Source organism: Triticum aestivum, chromosome 1A, assembly GCF_018294505.1.
Source record: "Triticum aestivum cultivar Chinese Spring chromosome 1A, IWGSC CS RefSeq v2.1, whole genome shotgun sequence".
Lineage (NCBI taxonomy): Eukaryota > Viridiplantae > Streptophyta > Magnoliopsida > Poales > Poaceae > Triticum > Triticum aestivum.
The window spans coordinates 565,951,542-565,975,614 of NC_057794.1; the positions used below are offsets into that span (position 1 = coordinate 565,951,542).

Below are 24,073 nucleotides of genomic sequence, written 5' to 3' on the forward strand. Positions count from 1 at the left end.
CACATATGTATTTGTTGTGAAGGCATAGATTTGTTTTCGCGAGAAGCACATCTGTGCTTTGCCGAAAGAACAAAAAAAGTCATGTTTTTTGCTTCCATGAGAAACACAAATTTGTGTCGCACGTCTGTGCTTCTTAAAAAGAAAAAGAAAAACATGATATCTTTGCTTCTCTAAGAAACACAAATTTACTTCTCGTGGAGGCACTGGCTTTGGTTTACTTCCGCGCGCGCTGTGCTTCTTCTATACTACTATTAAAAGAGCAAACATGATTCCTCCTAACTCCACACAGTAAATTGTACACAGGATAACCGCAACCCTTTGATCAAATCAACTTAAACCCATCCAACTGTTCATATTGCATCAACAGTCAGCCATCCAAATCAACGTCCCAGATCAAATGTTCTGCCGAGCAGACGCGCCGTGGTCTGCCAGTTTTAGTCCTCCACGTCCTGATCCTCGCATGCCGCTCCCTGAATCTCCGGATCGATAAGGACCGATTCCTCCTCCCGAGCCGCTCGCGCGGGCGGCTCCGGACGCGCTAACCCTAGCTAGCCCCGCGAGTGCCTCCCTCCCCGAGCTCCCTTGGCCGTCGACGCCGGCGGCGATGGCAGCGCGCTCCGACGGGCCTCCCACGCGCGGGCGAGTGGCGTCATGTGGGCGACGCGGTGGTCTCTCCGGTGTGGAGGTGTGCGATGAGGTGCGTACAGGGAGGCGGAGCACGGTCGCGGGATTTTGGAGGAGGTGCTGGTGTGCGGCGGTTCTCCTGAGAGCGCCCGGCGGTTGTCGGAGGGGGCGGCGCGCCCGGTCATGGAGGCAGCGAATCTCGGCCAGGTGGGCTGCAAAAGCGGCGGTCGGGAGCTGCTGCAGTAGACGGGGCGTGCTTTGCCTCCTGTTGCTGCCGGAGTGGGTGCTGCAGGTGGAGTTGTGGATGGAGATGGTGTTGGAGCGGGTTGGATCTGAGATGGCGCTCGGACCAGCGGCCTTGAGCGGAGAGCTCCATGTGGTGGCGTTGGTTGTTTTCTGTTCGTGGGTTTCAGGTGGCGATGGTTTCAGGTGGCGATGGGTTTCTGTGCGTGGCTGTCCAAAAGGAGTGGGGCGTTCAGCCATCGCTTTGAGGCGCCGGCGCCCATGGCCGTGTTGGTTTTGGATGGTGGTTTGGAGCTGCTTTTCCTCTGGCCGTGCGGAAGGCGGATGTTGGTCTGTGTGCCCATGGCCGTGCAAGGCGCAGTTGTTCTGCAATGTCAGGTTCACGATGGCAAGGTGCTGCTGCGGCGGCGGTGCGATCCTTCACAGATGAGTGGCCACAATTCTTCTCCAGGGATAGGAGATGGACGACGTTACGGATGAAAAGCCTGCCCGTCTCCAGTCTATTTTTGCTCCGGATAAGTGATTCTTCCGTCATAACATGACGAGGTTCTTCAGTTACACACCTGCAACTTATTTTTTTTTCCTTTCTATTTTTGCAGATTTTGAATTCAGTGCAGTAGAGAACACCTACAAAATAATCACAAGGATTCATGAACTCACTTTCGAATGGCAGAAATGTGATGTTCAATTGGCATTAACCCGATTGATTTCTTGCCTGGTAAATCTCCGTTCGTCTGAATCTGGTTCCTCTGCGGATTAATCTAATGTCTACGGCGTCGGATTTGGTGCAGGGAAGGGGAGACCGAGGAGGAAATGGCGACCAAGAGGAGCGTGGGCACCCTGGGCGACAAGGACCTCAGGGGGAAGAAGGTGTTCCTCCATGCCGATCTGAACGTTTTGCTGGACGACAGCCAGAACATCACCGACGACAATGGCATCCGCGCCTCCATGCCGTCCATCAATTTCCTCATGGGGAAGGGTGCCAAGGTCATCCTGGCCAACCATCTGGTGAGCACACGCTTCTCGATCTGTGCCTGTGGTGTTTTACCAAGAGATTTGTGTTGCTTTAGCTGAGAGTGTTAGATCGGGGACTCGGTGTCAGTCTTCTGTTCATCCACTAATCTCTTGGGAGTGAAGGGATGAAAAATCAAATTCTTTCAGCTAATAGCTGTATGTGCGGTAGCCTGTTAGCATTGTGCTTAAAAATCATACTAACAAAAATAGTGAGAATTAACTTAATTTCATTTTCTTAGATTGTTTGTTACCTTTCTACTCAGAAACATACAGAACAGAGTCCTCTGTCCAGTTCATGTGAATTGCTTTTGTATATGTCGATTAGTCATTACAGTAATTTGTAAAACAATTTGTTCAAGTGGCTCCTGCCGCTTGCCATGCCTCACCCGCCGGCCCGTTCTCCATCGGCCCCCGCCCGCCGCCTCTCCTGTGGCACACGGTGCCTGACCCGGCTCTGTTTGTCTGCCTCCCACGTGCTGCTCGTCAGTCGCCCCCGCCATTCAGCCTCTCTGTGTGGCGCGCGGCTGTAGCTGCTTGATGTCGGGAGCAACACCACAGGATGGCCCTGCCGAACCTTCATCGCAAACCTCACCTATAAATTCCTTGCTTGACGTTAGGAGGAAGGCAATTTCAAATCTTCTGGGTTTTTTATTTGATACGCCGTGTGCTGAAGACTGAATTCTAAGTGGTACGACTGGAATTCCCTTTAAGTTCATATGTTGCAATGCTAAAACTGGATTTTGTGTATGTAGTTATTCTAATGTCCCTTGGTTCAACTTTGTATATTTACTTCTCATGTTTAAATGATGTGTGATACTGGCAAGTAGGCGGCTCTACATCTTGCCAATTTAATTTTTAACAGGCATGAGCCCCCTGTGTTCTGGACAAGTAAGGATACATGCATAATTACGTGTTCATGTAGCAATTCTGAGCTAATAGGCATGAGCCCCCTGTGTTCTGGACAAGTAAGGATACATGCATAATTACTTGTTCATGTAGCAATTCTGAGTGAGTCGCATGCATTTAGATTGGATGTTGAAGGGAGCCTGCCATTTTAATACCCTGGAAGAACTATGCAGTGATATTTGGCTATTGCTTTTAGTATTAGAGAACCAATATTAGAGAATCATAGAACCTGAACTGCGGGCTTACTATAGTTTTATGTGACATTCCTCTATGCCATCATGCCATACTGTTCATTTTCAGCAGCCTTTCTATGTTATTTTGTTGGACAATTTTTAGTGTAATGTATAGCACCTCAGTATACGGTAAATAAGTGCAAGCGCGGTTATATATTTTATTTTTCATGTTGTATTCATTTTATTTGCTATGCTACTTTAGCAGTCAAATAGAATTATGCACAAGCTCCAGTTAGTCCTGTGCAGAACTGATGTAGAAGTGTATTCTATTGACTCCTTATTGACTGTTTCAGACTTAGGATCGTAGGGAAAGTGTGGACTGTGGATTCATACCAGAACTGGATTGGCGGCGTCAACAACAATATTCAAGATTTCATGTTTCGTTCATTTTCAAGCATCTCTCTTAAAAGGCAATATATGCAGGTTCATCATTCATGCGAGGGATATGAAAGATGAAACAAAAGTAAAAGGTGTTTATGCCTATGGAGCATCATAATTGTGAAATTGTGTCGTGTTGATTTTATAAATCCAGTATCCTACTACTTGCAGTTTTTGTAGTTCAATCAAATAGTACAATTTTCTAATGATATTTGTTATGGTTAGATATAAAAATTTCAACATTTCAAGGTTCCGTGAGATGAGATGATGGCTCATATGTGTCATTTTGACAAAAGTCCCACTACGGTCAGATCTTTTGGTTCAATTAGATAATGCAATTTTCAAAATGATATGGTGATATGTTCCTTGTCACCTGAATTTGTGCATGAATTGGCTACATATCTGCAAAGCTAACTAAATAAGAATGAGATGAATTACATGTCTGCAACGCTAATGAAATATGAACGAGATGAATTTCCTAACCGCAGTTTTTGCCGGAGCTTACTATGAAAGAAAAGCTCTATGCCAAAATCACCACTCTCCTATTGTTTTTATTTTCATCGGTTTCATTCTTCACCAAGCCATGGAAAATCTCTATGAATAGCATCAACTAGGAGTAACTATGTTTGGTTCTAGGCCGCCCTGCTCCATGTAAGTCGACAAGTCTTCTGCAGTATCAGTCTGCTAACAAATACTCCCTCCGTAAAGAAATATAAGAGCATTTAGATCACTACTTTAGTGATCTAAGCGCTCTTATATTTTTTTACAGAGGGAATATAATTCATCAACATGTTAATTAGTCTACATGTCAGAATCCATTCTCTCCATGCCCTACTTAACTTGCTCTTTGCAGAATTCATATACTATGTATCGCATGTAAAAAAATATGTTTATGCAGAAGATTTTTTTTCCTGATGGTTATACGTGCATTGCACGTGCACGCTTACTAGTGGAAAGAAAGAAAACATAATTCTATATGGGCCGGCCCATTCCTACCCTGGCCGTTCGAAATCCGAAATCCAACCTCTCGACCGCAGCATGCAGCAGGGATTCGAAATCCGAAACGCCCGCGCCGCCCGTATAGCTCGCGCACGAACGTAGCCAAGAAATACGCCGTCTGCATTAACTGCGCCTGCCTATGCGCACAAGCCTGCCTGGTTTCAAAATTTCATCTTCTTCCCGATCCAACTTCAACTCGTCCCGGCCAGGAGAGGAGAGGCCGGCGATCGAGATGCACGCGTGCTTCCGTGGCGGCGCCGGCGACAGCAGGGCCGCCAGGTCCATCAGCGTCGTCAGGGGCTTGGCCAAGAACGTACGTACCCCGTGCCTGCATCTGCGTGCGCGCATTGCTTGCTTCGTGCCTGCTGATCAGTCTGTCTCTCTTGTGTTTTCAGATGAAGGCCATGTCTCTCAAGGCGAAGGCGGCCGGGGGTGTCGGTCATGCGCGGCCGCGGCGGAGGCAGCAGAAGGAGGCGGACCGTGAGCGTTACATGGATGGTTCAGGGCTGACGTCGGCCAAGATCACGCCGGCGCATCTGCAGGACGAAGCGGACGACCGCCGGCATGATCATCTGCTGCACACGGAGGACCGGGACAAGTGCTGCTCTCCTTCGCTGGACGCCGACGACGATGCGGCTGAGAAGGGCGACGACGGCGCCGACGAGTGGGTGGCGGAGCCGGAGCCGGGCGTGCTGATGACGCTGGCGCCGCGCCCCGACGGCACCAACCGCCTCCGGAAGGTGCGGTTCCGGGACGAGCTGTTCGACGACTGGGCGGCGCAGAGCTGGTGGGCGGACAACCACGACCGCATCGTCGAGCTCTACAGCCTTGTAACCCAGTCCGACGGCGATGGCAACGACGACACACCTGCCACCCCGTGCCAGTCCGAGTCCGACGAAGAAGAAGCGCTGCCGGTATGCACGCACGGCTGCGCCTGATCTGATCGATCATTTGCTTGATTCGATTCGACCGACTGAATTGCAATGCTTGTGTTGTGGTGGATTTGGTTGGCACAGGATGATGCGATGGCGGCCGGCGAGCCGTCCAGCGGGAGCAGGTCGAGCGGCACGGCGGGGTCGCCGATACTGGGCCTGGTCACCGCGCCCGACACCCTCAGAGGATGCAAAACGCCACCAACAGTGACCTCGACACCTAAAGCGGTGGCGCCGGCGGCCCAAGAAGACGAGGAGGAGGAGGAGGGCGACATCAGCGACCACCACCAGAGGAACACGCCGTGGAGCGAGTGGGTCGAGGAGTACGAGCCCGGCGTGTTCATCACCGTCCGGGCCTACCCCGATCACCCCCTGCAGCTCCGGCACGTCGAACTCAGGTACCAATGTCCAAGATGAAGAGATTGAGGTGTGAAGCTAGCTAGTAGGTATTGGACTGAGAATGATTGAATTGGTGTTGCATTTCATTGCAGCCGTGAGAAGTTCGGCGAGGTAAAGGCGAGGGTGTGGTGGCAGGAGAACAAGGACAGGCTGCGCAGCTTCTACTCCTTCTGAAGCTCTGCCCGCATCCATGTCCTCGGTCTGGTTACAGATAAACATACCATGCTCATAATCAGCATTGCAAGGTGAAGAAAAGGGAATAATGGAATTATGCTAGTACATGCTACTGCACTAAAAAAGGATTCATACAAATCAACAAATACAGTACACGTTCTAATTCTCTTTTTTTTTTTTGCGAGAAACCTAATACTTGTTCCGGACACTTGGCGAAATTGTGTCTGCGATTCCTGTAATGTTCTTCAGTTGTACTAGTACTTAGTACATTAGTTCTCCCCTCCCATTGATCGACTGGTGATGTGCATATGGTTTCTTTTCTTATAAGGCTAGCCATGGCATAAATTCTGTCCACACTCTTGTTCGCCTAGGTTCAGAGTTTCAGACATAGTGCATAGAGTTTCAGGCATACATACGTTCACTGGTAAAGTGAGTCGCTGGCCTACACTACACGTGGCTCTACGATGCCTATGCAAATACCCAACACATTCAGATTGCCCCGGGCGTCGCCGATAGCGACACCGTCACGATCCTAGAGCGTCTTCAAGGGCTATGCAACAAATGTTTATGTCCGGTTTTGCCGACATGTTAGTGCGTGTTCATGAATATTTTCATATTTATCTGCAAAATCAAGGGCATTTCTACTTCTCCGCCTTAGCGGATTTTAATCCAACAGTTTATATGCGCCATGGAGTTTCAACCGGAACAAGAAGCCGTCGCGGCCGATGTGAGTACTGAAGACTCTGCAACACTGCATGCCACCATGGCAAACCACCGTGCACGCCGAACAACACTAGGCACCGATGACCTGTCAGTAATGGAGGAACTATACCGTGGCGATTTGATTTCAGATACCCCGAATTGATAATCTGATACAAGTTCCCTAGGATTTTAGAGCCAGGCTACAACGACTTGGAGAAGAAGAAGAAGATGACTCGATCCACGAAATGCGCTATAAGGGAAAGGTATTATGTGCGGTAAAGAAATGGTCAGTTAACAAAAGCGTGGTGAAAGTAAGCTCCACGAAATGCGCTATAACGAAGAGAACGGTCGAGTAAAAGTGGATTCTATCGTCGCCGTGAGCTATTGATCTCTTCACACGTCAACCGATCGTTCTCTTCCTCCTTTGAACCTTCAGAGAGCTCGGTGTTGAATTATTCCAAGAGATTCAGTTTTGTCAGGTTCAGAACATCTGGATCCTGAAAATTGCACCTTGCTGAAGATGATCCTTGCCCACAAGGATGAGGAGGAGGAAACCATGAGCAAGTGGTTCCATTGGAGAATTCTGGGAACGTGTACTTGATGGAATCAACATCGTCCCAGGTAGCCTCTTCGAGTGACATGTTCAGGCACTGAACCAGCTCCTGTGTAACCAATTTTTGGTGTCTAGGAACAAGTCTTGTGTCTAGTACCATGATTGGTGCCACTTTTGTCTTGCCATGTGAGTAAACCAGAGGAAGTCCTGGAGCTGTAACAGCCAGGACCTGAGTGTTTCCTTAACTGACTGATGCGAAAGCATCATGTATCTGTGTAGTGTCAGGTAATTGTAGTTTGTGTACCTCGCAAAAAAAAGGTAATTGTAGTTTGCATGCTCAAGTACTCACCTGCTGTAAAATTATGAAGGGGCCATAGAGTTTTGTTGCAAGTTCCAGTCCTATTCTTATACCAAATGCCGCCAATCGGTATGGTTGCATTTTTAATAAACCATGTCACCAACTTCATATGTTACGTCAGTCCTTTTCATATTCGCATGCTTTTTCATTCTAACTTGATCTTCTAACAAATTGTGTTGTAATTGTTGATGTATGCTTTTTTTCCTTCTAAAAATGTTCTAGCCTAAGTGCCTAACTATATACACTGGACCAGGAACGTATATTTCATTTATAAGAGGAGGAGGCAATCCATATAAAATCTGAAACGGGGTGAACTTGGTGGTTGTGTGGTAGGAGGTGTTGCATCACCACTCAACAAATAACAACCATGAACACTTTTTAGGCTCAGCAAAAAACCATACTTCTCAAATAAGCCTCTATCTTTGGTTCATCCTCTCAGTCTGGCCATCTGTTTGAGGGTGATGTGTGGAACTATTTAGAGCAACATTCAGATATTTGAAAATGGTTTGCCAAAAAATGCTGGTGAAAATCATGTCCCGATTAGTCACGGTTGACACTGGCATGCCATGTGATTTGGAAGTGTTGTCTACAAATGTTTGTACCACATAGACATAGTTGAGGAAGACATGAATTCAAAACCTCTCAAGTCATATAGCTGTGAGGAAGTGAAATGCACCCTTTTTCAAATGTTCCCGACTAAAGCATAGGTGCCTGATGGTTATCCGATGCATTCCTTTCAACGACATTGGGACATCTGTGGTGCTGAAGTTTCAACATTTTCCGAATTTTTTGAGGTGAAGAAAGTCTCGAGAGCATCAATATAGATGTCTCTTTCCTGGACACCGTGCAGCGGATTGTCGAGATCCTTTTAGATGTTATCGATGCCTTGAGAACAGTCATCAAGCGCATGAGTGCCGCAATGCCTGGCGTCCCCTCAGCTCCTTGGGAAGAGCTACTGTGTCGCCATTGCCCCGCCTCCCTGTCGAGCACCAACAAGCTCCATCTCCATACAAGGTCCAGGAAGAAGCCCTGCCCCTCTCGAAGGCATTTTGTCGTGATTCTTGGGCATCGATCGTTTCTGCTCCTGCTGGCTCAATGGCCCCGACGGATACCTCGATGCGGCCCACTTTGGAGAGGCAGGCTGAGCTGCTGTGCTCTGAGCTCCTTGGTATGGCTTCCTTTCAGCTTGAGAAAACGGTCCAGCCTCTGCGTGATGTCGTTGACTCTATGAAAGGTTGGATGTTGCGGATGGAGAGCTTCATGGAGCGAGCTGAGGCTGCACTGGGCGGGCTCTCCCTGACGCCGCTTGTGTTTGCAGACTACTCATGTGTTGCACCCTTTGATTGTGCCCGATGGTAGCTTCGACGCTGAGAAGGGAGACGAGCTTCATGGTCGTTTCTCCCCTCGGGCTAGGGCCAGCTCACCGCCATTAGCCTCTGAGGGACTTGACAATGATGTGGTTGTGACTCCGGTGTTACAGATCATGCCCGAGCTTCGAGAGTTGTGTGGGGGCCTGGTTTTGCCTTTGTGTGTCGAGCAACTGCAGGTAGACCCTCCCGAGATCTCGAGTGTGGCTTTGCCACCAACATCACCCCTGGAGTCGAGCTAGATAGCTGATGCTGAGGAGAGTAGTGATTTGGACAGTGCAATCTCTCGCTCTCCCAAGTCCATCGGGCGTCAGGCGTTAGTCATCGAGCGCGGAGTTCCAGATGTTGCTGCCCTTCCCTCATCTGCGACCATCGAGCAGGTGATGCCCGTGAGTGACATGGCCATTGAGCCAAGTGTGTTGGCACCTACTCCAACTCCAAATTCAAATGCTCTCTTCGTGAAGGAACTTTGTGACTTGCTCGCTAGCGTGGAGGTTGCTAGATCTGGTTTGGGCAGGTCGATTGCTTGCCTCCTGACAGGAACACCAATAAGGGGCAAACAAAAGAAGATGGGCAAAGGCAAGAGTGACATCATAGGCAAGGCATCTCTGGTTGCTTGATGGATAATCTTCGGTCTCTCGGCTTGTCCTCTTGGATTGGGAGGTGCATGATGTCTTGTGTTGTGGTGTTCTTGTTGGGATTCACTTGGCGTAGTAGTAGTGTCAGGGTTTATGGATGTTGTGCATTCAGAGAGTTTGGCAAGGGCCGACTGTGTGGTTGGGGGATTTCGTGCCATGTGAGTAGTTAGTCTGTACTCTATTTGTGTAGGTTTTCGCCCGATTTTTCTTAAATTAACTGGGCAATTCTCTTCTTCTTAATTAATCGATGAGGCAAAACTTTTGCCTCCGTTTTGAAAAAAATTTAGACAATTCTTGTCCTAATCCCGTAGGTGAATGATCCCACATTGCTTTCTTGATGGATTGCACCGTATCTCTGTGTGTCTAGGCTCTTGCAAATCAAGACTTGGTGGAGTTGATGAAACAAACTAGTGACCAAATGCTAAATGTTGGATTTCTTCCTGATGGATTCTCTGCCACATATAAATTTTTGTGTCTGTTTTGGTCACTTTATGGGCCATTTAGCTTGCGAGTAGGCCCTACATGAGCATGAATTTCAAAGTCCGCAAGGAACACACATATTTGTTGAATCATCCGAGCCCCAAGCCCAGCCTCAGCCGCAAGGTTATCAGAACTCTTGTCATCAGGCACTTGGTTTCCCTCCCATTCCTGCTATTGCTAAGTTTCGAGTAGATGGAACAGATCATCAAATATTAGATCTTTTAATGTTATCTGCAAGGATTCAACATGACATTACCTTGGATCTTGGGCTATGGTGTGCCCAAGAGTTGTTGATCCATCTGTGCTTGAACCTATGTCATGTCGGGACGGTAGGCATAGCAAATGATTTATTGCTATCCCGTCAATGACGACATCAGATGGATTGCATGGGAACATCTTTTAGAAAATAAAAAAATGGGTCGACATCATTTTATTATTGTTTCTTCATCTTTTAGAAAAGACTTAATTTTATAAGGCACATGCTGACTAAATACATCGATGCATCCCCGCTATAATAAAAGTAAAATACATCGATGCAAAAAAAAAAAAAAACTGGTCTTTCTGTAGGACGCCAGCTCCTTTAATCTCCTCTTGCCTGCGTGTTTAGAAAAAAAAACCTCTTCCACTCTACTCCACTGACGGCAGCGGCGCGGGGACCAGCGCACCGCGGATCGACCCCAGCTCCGGCACCGGGAGGACGGCGCCGCTCTCTCTGGTACCCGACTCTCCCTTCTCCTGACGCCTCTTCCGCATTTCTCGCTCGCTCGGAGGGGCATGGAAGCTGGGGCCTTGGCCGTTGGGTGTTCCTCCCCGCGCCCGCCGTGGTCGTCCGGCCATCAGGCGCTTACGGCAGATCGACGCCTGCTCCGGCAACGGGACGGCGCTGCTCTATGGCGCCAGCCTCTTCCTCTCTTGCTAGCCCGGGTTCTGGGGTTTGGGTTTCCGTCTCGGCTCCCGCCGCGTCCGCTGGACATGCGCGCCAGCCGTTCGACGCATTGCCTCTGCGCGGGGATGTTGCTGTGCCGTGATTTTTCTCGTTGTGTTATGTTGGATGGTCGATGTTCGATGAAAGGGCAGCGATCGCTGATGATTTTGTTTCTTTGCACTTGCAGGGACGATGGCGGCAGAGGAGAAATCACAGTCGCAGACCGTGCGCTCGTGGTCGTCCATCCCGCTTGACCTGGCCGGCCTGGTGCTCCGCCTACTCCACTCGTACGCCAGCCGCGCCCGCTTCGCCGCAGTGTGGTTCGCACGGGGAGGTAATGCTGTGGCCTGTGGGGTTTGGCCGTTTGGGTTTCTGTCCCGCCCCGCTGCGTTCGCTGGCCATGAGCGCCAGGTGTTGGACGCATTGCCTCTGCGCGAGGGAAATGCTGTTGTGCCGTGATTCTTCTTGGTGTGTCTTCAATGTCGGAAAGCGAGGCAACGTTCACTCATGCTGTTGATTCTTTGTTTTGCAGGGATGATGGCGGCAGAGAAGAGACCCAACTTGCAGCCGCCGGTGCTGTCATGGTCGTCCATCCCGCTCGACCTGGCTGGCCTGGTGCTCCGCCTGCTCCCCGCGCACGCCGATCGTGCCCGCTTCGCGTCAGTTTGCCCGCAGTGGCGTGCCGCCGCGAGGCAGCAGCTGCTGCCACCACCACTGCCGCTGCTTGCGCTCCCTGACGGCACCTTCTACAGCCTCCCCTATACCAAGCCCTTCCGTTTCCCTGGCTGCGGCTTCGCCGGGTACCAGAGTGCCTGCTGCAGCTGGCTTGTCTTCCCCCGCGACGACGGGTGCTTCCTGGTCGATCCCTTCTCTAGGGAAACAGTGACGCTCCCTCCTCTCTCCAGCGTCCGACTCCGGCCTCCAAATGCAGTCGCTAAATGGTCGTATGAGCATGGGGCAAAAGTAGCTGACCCTTATGTCACATGGATGCATATCAAGGACTCAGACAAGCTGCACATAAGTAAGCTAGTCGTGTGCTCACCAAATCTTGTTGCTGCCCTTGTCGGCATTGGATACACCAGTCAGATTCTAATGTGCCAGCCAGGGGCCTTGTCGTGGTCAGTACGTGCGTACGATCGGTGCAAGAGGTTTGAAGACATGTCATTCTACCAGGGCAAGATCTACGCCCTCACCAAAGGCGAGAACCTTCTTGTGGTGAACATCAGCGGCGACCAGAGCACCGGGGATCCACAGGTTTCTCGTATTGGACAAGTCATCAAGGGTGATCCATGGTATTCAATTGCGTTCACCAACAACGCTATGCTCTGCAAGAAGCTCTACCTGGTTGAATCCTGTGGGGCAATGCTGATGGTACGCAGGACGATTGTGTGCCGGGTTCCTGAATCTGGGCTGTATGGTGAAGCTGTTGCTGGATGGAGCGCGTTTGAGGTTTTCAAGGCTGACTTTGAGCATTCATGGTGGGTCAGTGTGTCGACCGTGGGGGCTAACCAGGTGTTGTTTCTAGGGCGAAGGTGCTCCAGGGCTGTGTCCTTGTCTCCGTATGGGGTCCTGGGTGATCAGATCTCGTTCTTGGATGATGATGAGGAAAATCGTATGGAGTATGGCTATGACAAGGAGAACGCTTCTTTTGGCACCTATGACATAAGATCTGGCGGGTTCAGTTCTGTTCACCCAGAGATCTCATGGAAGCGTTGCGATGAAATGCGCCTGGCTGCATGGCTCTTCCCTCATGACTGAAGCGCTGTTATTTCTATGCAAGCTGCTACCAGGTTATCGGACCGTGCTATAGATGTTATTGTACAGTGGTTATTTTGCAAGCTGCTCATATGTTATCTATCTTACCATGGTATGTATGGTAGTTACTGGTTGGTATGGTGTTCAGTGAACCCATTCAAGCCATGAAATGCATTAGCAGTACTAGTATGGTTATCAGTACTAATGCCTGAACTCATTATGGTGGTTACTATGCAAGTTGTTAACTGCATGGGTTTTTGAACTAGTACTGTGGTTGTTTCTGTGCCTGCGAACATGGTCTGTTTTATCTGAACTAGATTACTCTGTTGGTTGCAGAGCATCAGTAATCGTCTGAAGTAATTATGGTTTGTTACTGTCTAAGTTATTGCATTGGTTTTCAACTAGTGCCGTGGCTGTTGTGCATATGGAAGATTTGCGATGTTTTTGGCTTGGTGGCCTCTGACTCCCTATAGTGGTAGATTTGCTTTGTGCTCAAGTAGATATCTTGTGATGAGCCTTGTGCAGCTGTGTGGTTTGAACACATATTTCAAGATTTTTTTCAAGTACAGAGCATCTTTTTGCTGTCCACACAGTTATTAGACAGTGGAACATGTGCGTAGATAATATTTTGAATTAAATATATTTATTTGTCATTTGCGTTTGAAAACAATACTGAGTCATTTGCGTGAGGTTTGCTTTTAATTTTTGGGTGAGTACAACATTTTTTCTAAAAGGAAAATCATCTGCCCCCTCCGTTTCCGCGTTTGCTGGGTCACCCAATAATCATTTTTTTGTTTTTTACTTTCCTTTCTATTCCCGCTTCTATCTTTTTTGTTTCTTTTATTTTTATATTTTTATATCTCTTCTCTTATCATTATTTGTTTATATCTTCTTTGAATTATATTTTGTATGTTTCTTGTCCTTCGTCTTTACAAAATATTTCAGGTGATAGTTTTTTGTTGGGCAATTTCAAAATAATTTGTTTATTGATGACTTGATCAATAAAACTTTTATTTTTTTAGAATCAATATAACTTTAATTAGTTCTTTCTTTCCTCCTCCACAAGAAAAACTCTTTCTCCTCCCGTCAGTGCCGCCGTCAGTCTATCCCATCTCGGATGGCTTCTGGGCCATGTAGGTGCGGAGGATCTCGGCCCCTCGCCGACGGGAGGGACCCCACTCTCGTTCTTGTTAGGTTTAGCGTCTTGGTTAGGGTTGTGTGGCGGCGGCGACGTCCATTCGTAGGAATAATGTCTCCCACGTTCTATCCCCACGCTGATGGTGCGTCTAGTATCGTTGAATGGTGTGTGGAGGTGTGTCTTCGTCGGTTCTCGTGGGATTCGGTCGGTGCTGATTTTCGATAGTTCTGTTTGGATCTGGTCTTCGTTCGTCTTCATTTGAGTATTTATAAGTTTGATCCTTTCGATCTAGGACTTTCTTCATCAGCGATAGTTGTTGCTCTGGTGTGTTGGTCTTACGGGGTCTTAGCACAGCAATTTCCCTATTGTCTACTACAAAAAGGTTTGTTCGGCTTTGGTGAGGGAGGGGCAATGACGGTCTTAACCCATTTTGTTTGTGAAATTAGCATGTTGCGTGGTTCTTAAATAGATAAACACATTTGTTTATTTATTTTGTGGGAGAAGATAAACACATTTCATAGACTAACACTTCAAAAAAAAAAACACATACAGAACATTAATATTTGTATACCTAAATGTATTTTCCACACTGACAACATATTAGAACCATATTTAAGGATATTTATGAAGAAAATCACAGCACACGAATTTGTTCCAATTATATTATATAAATGTGGGGAAATTATTTTCTCTCCCACACGGAGCGCTAATTATATGCTTGGTGTAGATGGCTTGAAGATGAATGTATGAGAATAGGGCGACTGAATCGAAAAGTTGGAAGGGTTTCTTCAAGTTGCCTTCCAACACATGGAGGTCAATGGCAGACAAAGGATGTGTTGTCCATGTCGTAGATGTGGAGAAAACAAGAATGGTAAGAACAAAGATGAATTTGAATATCATTTGTGGAAGAGGGGTTTTAGTGATGGTTATACGCGTTGGACATAACACGGTGAGGATCTGACGGCAGTGACGATACCAAAGATGTTCATAATGAGAGAGATGGCGACGACGCACATGTACCGGGTAAACACGGAGATGAATAAAATTAAGAAGACACGAATGAGAAAATCGAAGGTAGTGAGAATATAAGGAGATGTTGGATGACATGCATGATCAGATGGTGCAAGACAGAAAGTCCAAATGAGGTAGAAAAGTTTGAGCAATCATCCATGGAATTGTAAACCCCTTTGTATCCTGGCAGCGAAGAAAAGCACACGCGCCTTGCAATCGCACTAAAAAAATTCTAAAGATCAAAACAATCCACAATTTGGCCAAACAAAAGCGTCGACACATTGTTAAAATATCTTGCAAAGGTTTGGCCAAAGGCAACAAGTTGCCTAAGCAGACCTCATAAATGTTTAACAAATTATTATTTTGTAAAATGTAAATACTTGTACTAGTTCAAATCTCTAATTAAGGGTTTTGGAAAAGAAAATGGTTTTAAGATGCTGTTTTCCAAGAGCTGGGGGGCGCCGATTAAGGGCCCGGTCCATATAGCTGGGCCTGGGCTGCACACATCCCTCGAAAATTACCCTCAGTTGGTCACACACAAAAAAAACTTACCCCTCAAAAAAAAAAAACTTGGTCCCGTTCGGGAAGCCACACTCCACTCCGGCACCGGCGTCCCCGGGGTGCAACAGGAGTGGCAGCCTGCCACCGGCGTCCCCGCTCTGGCACCGGGACGGCGCTGCTCTCCCTGGTACCCCGCCTCTTCCTTCTACTCACCCACCTTTCTCCTTCTTCCCTCGATCGCCTACAGGGGGTGTCTCTGTCCCTGCATCCGCAGCGTCTGGTCACGCACACCAGCTGTTCGACTTATTGCCTCTGCGCGGCAGAAAAACGTTGTCTTGCCGTCATTCTTTGCTGATGTTGTTTCTTCTTTGCAGAATCGATGGAAGCAGAGAACAAGACGCACTCGCAGCCACCGCCGTTATGGTCAGACCTGCCGCTGTACCTGGCAGGCCTGGTGCTCAGCCTGCTCCCCGCGTACGCCGACCGCGCCCGCTTCGCTGCGGTGTGCCCGCAATGGCGCGCCGCCGCGAGGCAGAAGCTCCAGACCCCTGCGCTGCCCCTGCTCGCGCTGCCAAACCGCACCTTCTACAGCATCCCCTATGATAAGGCCTTCCGCTTTCCAGGGTGCGGCTTTGCTGGGTACAAGAGCGTCTGTGGCAGCTGGCTTGTCTTCCCCCGCGACGATGGGTGCTTCCTTGTCAACCCTTTCTCCAGGGCGGTCGTGACGCTCCCTCCTCTCTCGAGCGTCCGACTCCGGCCTCCAAATGCAGTCGCTAAATGGTCACTTGAGCACGGGTCAAAATATGCCGACCCTTACCCTACATGGATGCATATCAATAAGTCAAAGAAGCTGCACGCAATTAAGCTAATCCTGTGCTCGTCAAACCTTGTTGCCGCACTGGTCGGCGTTCAACACACTAGTCAGATCCTAATCTGCCAGCCAGGGGCCTTGTCGTGGTCGGTACGCGCGTGTGATGAATGTAAGGATTTTGAAGACATGGCATTCTACCAGGGCAAGCTCTATGCCCTTGACGATGACGAGAACCTCCTTGTGGTGAACATCAGCAACGACCAAAGCACCGGCGATCCACAGGTTTCTCGGATTGGAAGGGTCATCGAGGGCAAGGCGGATTTCAGGTTATACTATGTTGCGTCTGAAGAGAACGGTTTGCCCGTCAAGAAGCTCTATCTGGTTGAATCGCGTGGCATGTTGCTGATGGTACGCAGGAATATTTGGTGCTAGGTTCCTGAAATTAGACCTGGAGGGCCTCGTAAAGCTATTGCTGGACAAAGCGAGTTTGAGGTATTTGAGGCTGATTTTGAGCACTCGCGATGGATCAAGGTGTCGACCATGGGGGATAACCAGGTGCTGTTTCTGGGTCGAAGGTGCTCCAGGGCTGTGGCCGTGTCTCGGTACGGGTTGTTGGGCAATCACATCTTCTTCTTGGACGATGATGACGAGTATCGTGTGGACTACAGTTACGTCGAGGAGAACACAGAATGCAGTGCCTATGACATGCAACTCGGCGACATCTCTTCTCCTCATCCAATGATTTCCTGGAAGCGCCGCAAGGAGATGCGTCTGGCAGCATGGCTATTCCCCCAGGACTGAATTGAAGGTGTTGCATTGTTGTTGGGTTGTTGCTATATATAAGCTACTCCCATGCTATCTGACCATGCGATAGATGTTTATTTTGCTGGCTGCTCACAGGTTAATGGTATGGTGTTCGGTGGTCTCATGCAAGCTGTGAAATGCGTTAGTATAACTTGCTTATGCCGTTAGTTGCCATGTGTATCAGTAAATTGCCTGAACTAAATATGGTGTTTACTATGGAAGCTGTTGACTCCATCAGTTTTCAAGTACAATTGTGGTCATTGCTATGTCAGTAAATGATCTTAAAATGCATCATTGCTTATCTGTATCTTCCGTTTGATGATATCATCCTTTGCGATAATTTTGCACTCTGAATTGGTAGATTTGCTTGCGTGGTTTGGCTAATTTGGAGATTCAGTCACTGCTTGAGAGTAGTTTATCTGTGCTGCCGCAGTTACTTTCTCAGCCCCCTTCACCGGTCAAAGGCGACATAAATTGAAATTACTATGCGTGATAAGCTGCCAGGCCATGTTACCATGTCGTGGATTTGAAGAGTACAAAGTTGTGATGAGCCTTTCTTTTGTGTATAATCGTGATGAGCCTTATGTAGCTGTGCTTGACCAAGCATGAATGTTTTTGGATGAGTGCAGTTTGTTAAAAGGGATCATATGAATGGGAGCACTGTTAACTACTCCCTCCGACTGGTCTTAAAAAACGTCTTACATTATAGGATGAAGTAAGAGTTTTTTATTCATACGTGCCCTCCTTTTGCTTGGTCGCCCAAAAACTACAATTTGTTTTTCCTTTCTTTTCTTGCTTATATTTTTTCATTGTTTGCTTTTTAATATGTATTTGCATCACTATTTTTTATTTTTAGTTTTATGCCTCTCTATTTTTTTTTCTAATTTCTTTTTTTCTAAAATCATTGTCCTTCGCCAATATATAAGCCATTGATGTTATTTTACAGGTGATAGTTGTTTATGCCTCTCTATTTTACCATGTCGTGGATTTTTTTTAAAACGGTGGCAAAGATTGCCTTATCTACTAATTAAGCAGAAAAGAATTGCCCAGGGCGGCGTAGTAGTTGTGGCTGGGTCAGGGTGAAGTGTGAACGGACATAGAGAGAGGGTGAGAGAGAGAGAGATCTAGGTACACCCGCAAAAAGAGAGAGAGAGAGAGAGATCTAGGTTAGGATATGTGCGTGTGTGGCTGCTGAGTTGGCTGCCTAGTCAGCTTTGACTTGGTCAAAACCAGTTGACCAGGCTAAAACCGAGTAAGGGTTGTGTTTTGAACTGTTTGATAAGTTAAGGGTGTAGTATGGCCGGTTTTAAAGATGAGGGTTGTAAATCAAACTGCCTGGTTAGTTCAAGGTTGAAATGTGGATTTTTCTCAATTTGGAGTTGCAGTCGATGTTCCGGGGTACTTTCATCTGTGTGGTCGCAGTTAATTTTTTTGTCCCCTTCACGGGTCGAAGCTGACATAAATTGAAATTGATATTTTCGCTCCAGGGTTGTTTTGCACTACATCTGGGAGCATCTTGTGCACTCATGCGTAATGAGTTTATTTTTCTACACATATGTCCAGAAAATAATATTTCAGAGAGATACTGTTACCCCAGTAGACGGATTCCATAGCCCTGCAAATATATTAAACTTGGAGCATGATCTGATTAGCTAAGTGTTTTCCAGTACCTATCTGCTCATGTTTGCCGGGAAGCTTCTGAACTCACATTTGATATCCGCTCTTTGCAAGATGGATCTCTCTTGGTTGGCGAGCCCAGCAAGATGGATCTCTTTCTTGGAGTTTCATTTTTGGTTTTTGCTTCTTCTTCATCTTGCTTTTCTTTCTCTGTATTTACATTTTTTAATTCTGTAAATTTATATCCATGTGTGTTTCTTTTCTTCTTCTTGTTAGTAGTTGCTTTATTCTACCTTTTCTTGTCCTTTTTGAGGATCTTTTCTTCTTCTTTTTATCCCATCCACAGGTGAAAAATTCCTATTGCCACTCGTTGTGTGGAATAAGCATGGTCAACATAATTTTGAATCCTCATGGGGCCGAACCATTTTAGCTAGGGTGGGATTTTTTTATTTCTTATTATTAGAATTTCTTTTTGTCTTCACTTTTATGGATTTCATAAATTAATTTATCGGGGTTTCCCTTTTTGCTTCATTTTTCTTTAATTCCTTTACTGCCATTTTTATTTTCCGGTCGCTAAAATTTGTATTTATGTTTTTCTGCATCATTTTCTATTTTTACGAATTAAATATGTATACATATATTTATCTAATGCATGGAGTATTTTTTTCCCTACTAATGAATATATATTTAGGTATTTTAAAATAGTTATATCTGTGGATAGTGGAATATATTTAATTATTCTAACATATTGTACCTTTATATCCATCGAAACATTTTTTTCAGCAGGGTTTTATTTGCCCATGTGTGTCTAACAAAATATACACATCATGTTTGTAAATTATTTCGAATAGTAAAAGAATTTATACAAAATTTAATATGCACCATCTTTGCATTCCATGAACCTTTATTTTTCTTTAAAACAAATTAAAATTATTCACAGATTTCGTGGGGCCAAACGTCACTAAGATATAGTAGCCCGGATGACCTTTGAATTCGAACCATGTGACATGTGTGGTAAGCAATCCAAACTATTCTGAAAAAAAAAAGACCTTTGAATTCAAACAAAAACAGATGAAAAGAAATTCTGTAGTTTTTATGTTAAGTTGAAGACGGTCACGGCCATTTCAAACGTTGAATCGATTGGGAAATAAATCCCCCGGAAAAAAGAAAAAGAATGGGAAATAAATACATTTTGGCTGAGCCATACAGGTAGGTTGGCTGGGCCTGGCTTGAGCCATACAGGTAGGTCACCCGCTCCCATTCGGGCTTCCACGCTGCACTCCCTAAAAAAAACTCCACCCGCACAGCAGCCAGAGCGGCGAGCTGCTCACCGGCGAAGCGCGGCGCGGACGGCCAATCGACCCCGCTCCGGCGCGATCTCTCCGGTACCCACCTCTTCCTTCTCACCTCATCGTCCGGCGTACTCTTTTGCTCGCTCACCGGAGTTCTCTTCCTTGCTCCCGCCATTTCCGCTAGCTATGCACGCCAGGTGTTCGACGTATTGCTTGCCGGGTCTGGGACTGGTTGCGATGTACGATAACATGATCTTGTTGCTTTTCTGCAGGACTGATGGAAGCAGACAAGAAACCACGCTCGCAGCCCCGGTCACCGTGGTCAGACCTCCCGCTGGACATAGGAGGCGTGGTGTTCAGCCGGCTCCCCCGGTACGCCGACCGCGCCGCCTTTGCTCTGGTGTGCCCGCAGTGGCGTGACGCCGCGAGGCGGCAGATCCTGACCCTGCCACTGCCGGTGCTCGCGCTCCCAGACGGCACCTTCTACAGCATCTTCTACCCTACGCTCTATTCCTTCCCTGGCTGCGGCTTCGCGGGGTACGAGAGTGTTTGTGACAGCTGGCTCGTGTTCCCACGTGACGACGGCTGCTTCCTGGTCAATCCATTCTCCAGGGCCACCTTCATGCTCCCTGCTCTCTCCAGCGTCCGACTCCGGCCTCCAAATGCAGTCGCTAAGTGGTCACTCGAGGATGGGTCAAAAGTTGCTGACCCTTACACCACATGGATGCATATCAATACGGAAAAGCTGCACATAAGTAAGCTACTCCTGTGCTCGCCAAACCTTGTTGCTGCACTGGTTGGCATTGGACACACCAGCCAGATTCTAATGTGCCAGCCAGGGGCCTCGTCGTGGTCAGTGCGTGCTTATGATCAGTGTAAGGGGTTCGAAGACATGGCATTCTACCAGGGAAAGCTCTACGCCATTGCCAATGACGAGAACCTCCTTGTGGTGAACATCAGCCAGGACCATAGCACCGGCGATCCACAGGTTTCTCGGATTGGACAAATCATCAAGGGTGAGCCATGGTATCCAGCTGTGTTTGAGGACGACACTATGTGCTGCAAGAAGCTTTACCTGGTTGAATCGCATGGGGTGTTGCTGATGGCACGAAGGACAATCATGTGCCAGGTACCTGGACCTGGAGCGGTGCCTATTGAAGTTGCTGGACTGACTGGGTTTGAGGTTTACAAGGCCGACTTTGAGCATTCACGGTGGGTCAAGGTATCGACCGTGGGGGATGACCAACTGCTGTTTCTAGGGCGAAGGTGCTCCAGGGCCATGTCTGTGTCTCAGTACAGGTTGCCTGGTGATTATATCCTCTTCTTGGATGATGATGAGGAGAATCGTATGGACTACTGCTACGACAGGGAGAACACTTCTTTCGGCGCCTATAAAATGGGATCCGACGGTGTCCTTTTCCCTCATCCCTATATCTCCTGGAAGCTTTGCGATGAGATGCGTCTGGCTGCATGGCTCTTCCCTCGGGACCGATGAGAATGAGTCGTAATGCTATATATATGCAAGCTGCTCCCAGGTTATCTGGCCATGCTATAAATGTTGTTGTTCCGGGGTTATTTTGCAACCTGCTCATAGGTTATCTATATATCTGACGGTGGTATATATGTATGGTGGTTGGTATAGTGTTCACTGGTTTACCTACAAGACGTGAAATGCGTTAGTAGTATTGCTACTATCTATCTATCTGAACTTTGTTACTCTGTTTAGTGTTGTTTGTTAATCAGCGCTTGTCTGAAGTTATTATGGTGGTTTTTGATTAGTAACGTGGCCTATGAAAGATCTTAAAACGCACCATCGCTTATCTGAATCTTTGTCACTGTGGTCTCTCTTTTTCTTTCTTTCCTTTTTTGCGATGAATTGGCATGGTGGTCTTTTTTTTTTGGCTGAAATTGCTACAGTACCTTGTAATGCATCCTGAGCTGCTTGTCAGGTGCGTTTGATTTGATTTGAGATTCAGCTAGTCAGTGCTCCGGAAATATTTTATCTGTGCAATTGCAGTTAATTTATTGCTCCCTTCACCGAGTGATAGTGACAAATTGGAATTGCCATACCTGACAGCCACCTTTTTCGTGCTGTGATTTCAAAAGCACGAAGTTTATTTTTCCCGCAAAAAAAGCATGAAGTTTATTTGAGTGGCTACTTATGAACCCAGTGATGCTAAAATGGATATGCCTAGAACAGAGAGGGGTGCAGTGCCATTAGAATGAACTGTAGGTGTTGTTTGCACTGCGCCAGAGAGCATCTGGTGCATGTCTCCTTTGCTTATTTCATACTCCCTCCGTCCAAAATTATCGCGTCTTAGATTTATCTAGATACAGTTGTATCTAACACATCTAAGACAAGTAATTTGGAATGGAGGGAGTACTCTTAGATTTCTATTTCTACAATTGTGTCCAAAGGATAATAGTTTTGTAACTTTTGTTACCCCAGTACACGCAGACCATAACCCTGCAGAACAAATTAAACTTGGAACAGGATCAGATCAGCTAAGTGATTTCCAGTGCTTATCTAGCCATGTTTCCAGGAATCATGTTAAATATGTATGCACACCTGGACCTAGATTTATTAACATTCCGGCAATCGCATCTTCTTCTTGGATGATGACGACGAGTATCGTATGGACTACTATTACAACGAGGAGAACACATCATACGGCGCCTATGACATGACTCAGCAGCGTCTCTTCCCCTCATCCAATGATTTCCTGGAAGCGCCGCATTGAGACACGTCTGGCAGCATGGCTCTTTCCTCAGGACTGAAGTGAAGGTGTTATATTGTTGTTGGGTTGTGGCTATACAAGCTGCTCTCATGTTATCTGACCATGCTATAGATGTTGTCCAGTGTTTATTTTGCAATCTGGTCACATGGTATATCTATCTGACATTCTGACTGGTATGTATGGCGGTTGCTAATGTGTTTTGGTGGTCCCATGCAAGCCGTGATATACGTTGGTATTTAACTTGCTTACCCTGTGTCCCTGTCAGTTGCGATGTATCGTCAATCGTCAGTTGTCTGAACTTAATACTATGTTGCTATGTATCATCAACATGTTAAATGTATTGGTTTTCAATCAATACTGCGGTTGTTGCTCTGCCTATAAAGATCAAAAATACATCTATCTAAATCATGTAGTGATGGTCCCTTTTTTTCATGTGATGTCGACTCCCTATAGTAACTAACTCTGTAGTGGTAGATTTGTTTTGCAAGTTGCTCAGTTTTTATGATATTTAACTTGTGATGAACCTTGCGCGGTTGTGCTTCTAGTGTAGTTTGATTGAATTTGGGGATCCAGTCAGTGGTCCGGGGTAGTTTCATCTGTGCATTCGCAGTTTTTTTTTTTTTGTCTCCTTCACAGGTCGAAGCCGACATAAATTGAAATTGATATATTTGCTCCAGGGTTGTTTCCACTGCATCTGGGAGCATCTGGTACACTCATGCGTTTGTTTTTCTACACGTGTCCAGAAAATAATAATACAGAGAGATATTGTTACCTCAGTAGACGGATTCCATAGCCCTGCAAAATATATTAAACTTGGAGCATGATCTGTTTAGCTAAGTGATTTCCAGTACCTATCTGGTCATGTTTGCTGGGAAGCTTCTGAACTCACATTCGATATCCGCTCTTTGCAAAATGGATCTCTCTTGCTAGGCGAGCCCAGCAAGCATCTCTTTCTTGGAGTTTCGTTTTTGGTTTTTTGCTTCTTCTTCGTCTTGGTTTTCTTTCTCTGTATTTTACATTTTTTTCAATTCTGTAAATTTATATCCATTTGTGTTTCTTTTTAGTAGTTACTTTATTCTATCTTTTTTTCTTGTCCTTTTATAAGGAACTTTTTTTCTTCTTTTTATCCGGTTGCCAGGTGAAAATCCTATTGACTCACACTCGTTGTGTGGAATAAGCATGGTCAACATAATTTTGTATTGCCACGGGCCTGACTAATTTTAGCTAGGGCGGGACTTTGTTTTTGATTTCTTTTTTTGGAATTTATTTTCTTCTTTTTATGGATTTCATAAATGGTAATGCTAACTGGTGAATGTTCGCTGAGAAGGAACTCTCAGGGAATGCACACGCAACCACTTGATCGGGGATCAAACGATGACAGGTTTTGGAAAATATTGCCTTCTCTAGGAAGGGATTTCCATGCTTGTCTGAACAAATTGCCATCCCCTACAACTAAAATTGTCATAGAAATCATTCGCAAA

The 24,073-nt window shown here is 46.7% G+C and overlaps 4 protein-coding genes across 4 annotated transcripts; all 4 read left to right on the forward strand.

Moving 5' to 3' along the window:
- Positions 1-414: 414 nt before the first annotated feature.
- LOC123068380 (putative protein Brevis radix-like 5) lies at positions 415-6,339 on the forward strand. Its single transcript, XM_044490955.1, has 6 exons — positions 415-1,585; positions 1,659-1,875; positions 3,314-4,710; positions 4,793-5,311; positions 5,414-5,727; positions 5,821-6,339. Exons 3-6 carry the CDS (start codon positions 4,537-4,539, stop codon positions 5,900-5,902), a joined length of 1,089 nt encoding a protein of 362 aa, XP_044346890.1. The 5' UTR covers positions 415-1,585; positions 1,659-1,875; positions 3,314-4,536; the 3' UTR covers positions 5,903-6,339.
- Positions 6,340-10,599: 4,260 nt separating this feature from the next.
- On the forward strand, positions 10,600-13,027 carry LOC123068386 (F-box protein SKIP23). The gene is made up of 3 exons (XM_044490968.1): positions 10,600-10,715; positions 11,113-11,259; positions 11,458-13,027. The coding sequence occupies exons 2-3, from the start codon at positions 11,118-11,120 to the stop codon at positions 12,681-12,683; spliced, it is 1,368 nt and encodes a 455-aa protein (XP_044346903.1). The 5' UTR covers positions 10,600-10,715; positions 11,113-11,117; the 3' UTR covers positions 12,684-13,027.
- A 2,339-nt stretch (positions 13,028-15,366) lies between these two features.
- On the forward strand, positions 15,367-17,268 carry LOC123181488 (F-box protein At2g26160). The gene is made up of 2 exons (XM_044593758.1): positions 15,367-15,517; positions 15,705-17,268. Exon 2 carries the CDS (start codon positions 15,710-15,712, stop codon positions 16,571-16,573), a length of 864 nt encoding a protein of 287 aa, XP_044449693.1. The 5' UTR covers positions 15,367-15,517; positions 15,705-15,709; the 3' UTR covers positions 16,574-17,268.
- Positions 17,269-19,766: 2,498 nt separating this feature from the next.
- Positions 19,767-21,632, forward strand: LOC123181496 (F-box protein At2g26160). Its single transcript, XM_044593771.1, has 2 exons — positions 19,767-19,947; positions 20,127-21,632. The coding sequence occupies exon 2, from the start codon at positions 20,132-20,134 to the stop codon at positions 21,347-21,349; it is 1,218 nt and encodes a 405-aa protein (XP_044449706.1). The 5' UTR covers positions 19,767-19,947; positions 20,127-20,131; the 3' UTR covers positions 21,350-21,632.
- The last annotated feature ends 2,441 nt before the right edge of the window (positions 21,633-24,073 follow it).

Bases quoted from the DNA above. Each gene is read 5' to 3' on its own strand.
- LOC123068380 (XM_044490955.1), top strand. From the start codon at position 4,537: ATGCGCACAAGCCTGCCTGGTTTCAAAATTTCATCTTCTTCCCGATCC. The intron at 4,711-4,792 runs GTACGTACCCCG...TTGTGTTTTCAG, and splicing joins TCAGGGGCTTGGCCAAGAAC to ATGAAGGCCATGTCTCTCAA. The intron at 5,728-5,820 runs GTACCAATGTCC...ATTTCATTGCAG, and splicing joins CTCCGGCACGTCGAACTCAG to CCGTGAGAAGTTCGGCGAGG.
- LOC123068386 (XM_044490968.1), top strand. From the start codon at position 11,118: ATGGCGGCAGAGGAGAAATCACAGTCGCAGACCGTGCGCTCGTGGTCG. The intron at 11,260-11,457 runs GTAATGCTGTGG...TTTGTTTTGCAG, and splicing joins AGTGTGGTTCGCACGGGGAG to GGATGATGGCGGCAGAGAAG.
- LOC123181488 (XM_044593758.1), top strand. From the start codon at position 15,710: ATGGAAGCAGAGAACAAGACGCACTCGCAGCCACCGCCGTTATGGTCA.
- LOC123181496 (XM_044593771.1), top strand. From the start codon at position 20,132: ATGGAAGCAGACAAGAAACCACGCTCGCAGCCCCGGTCACCGTGGTCA.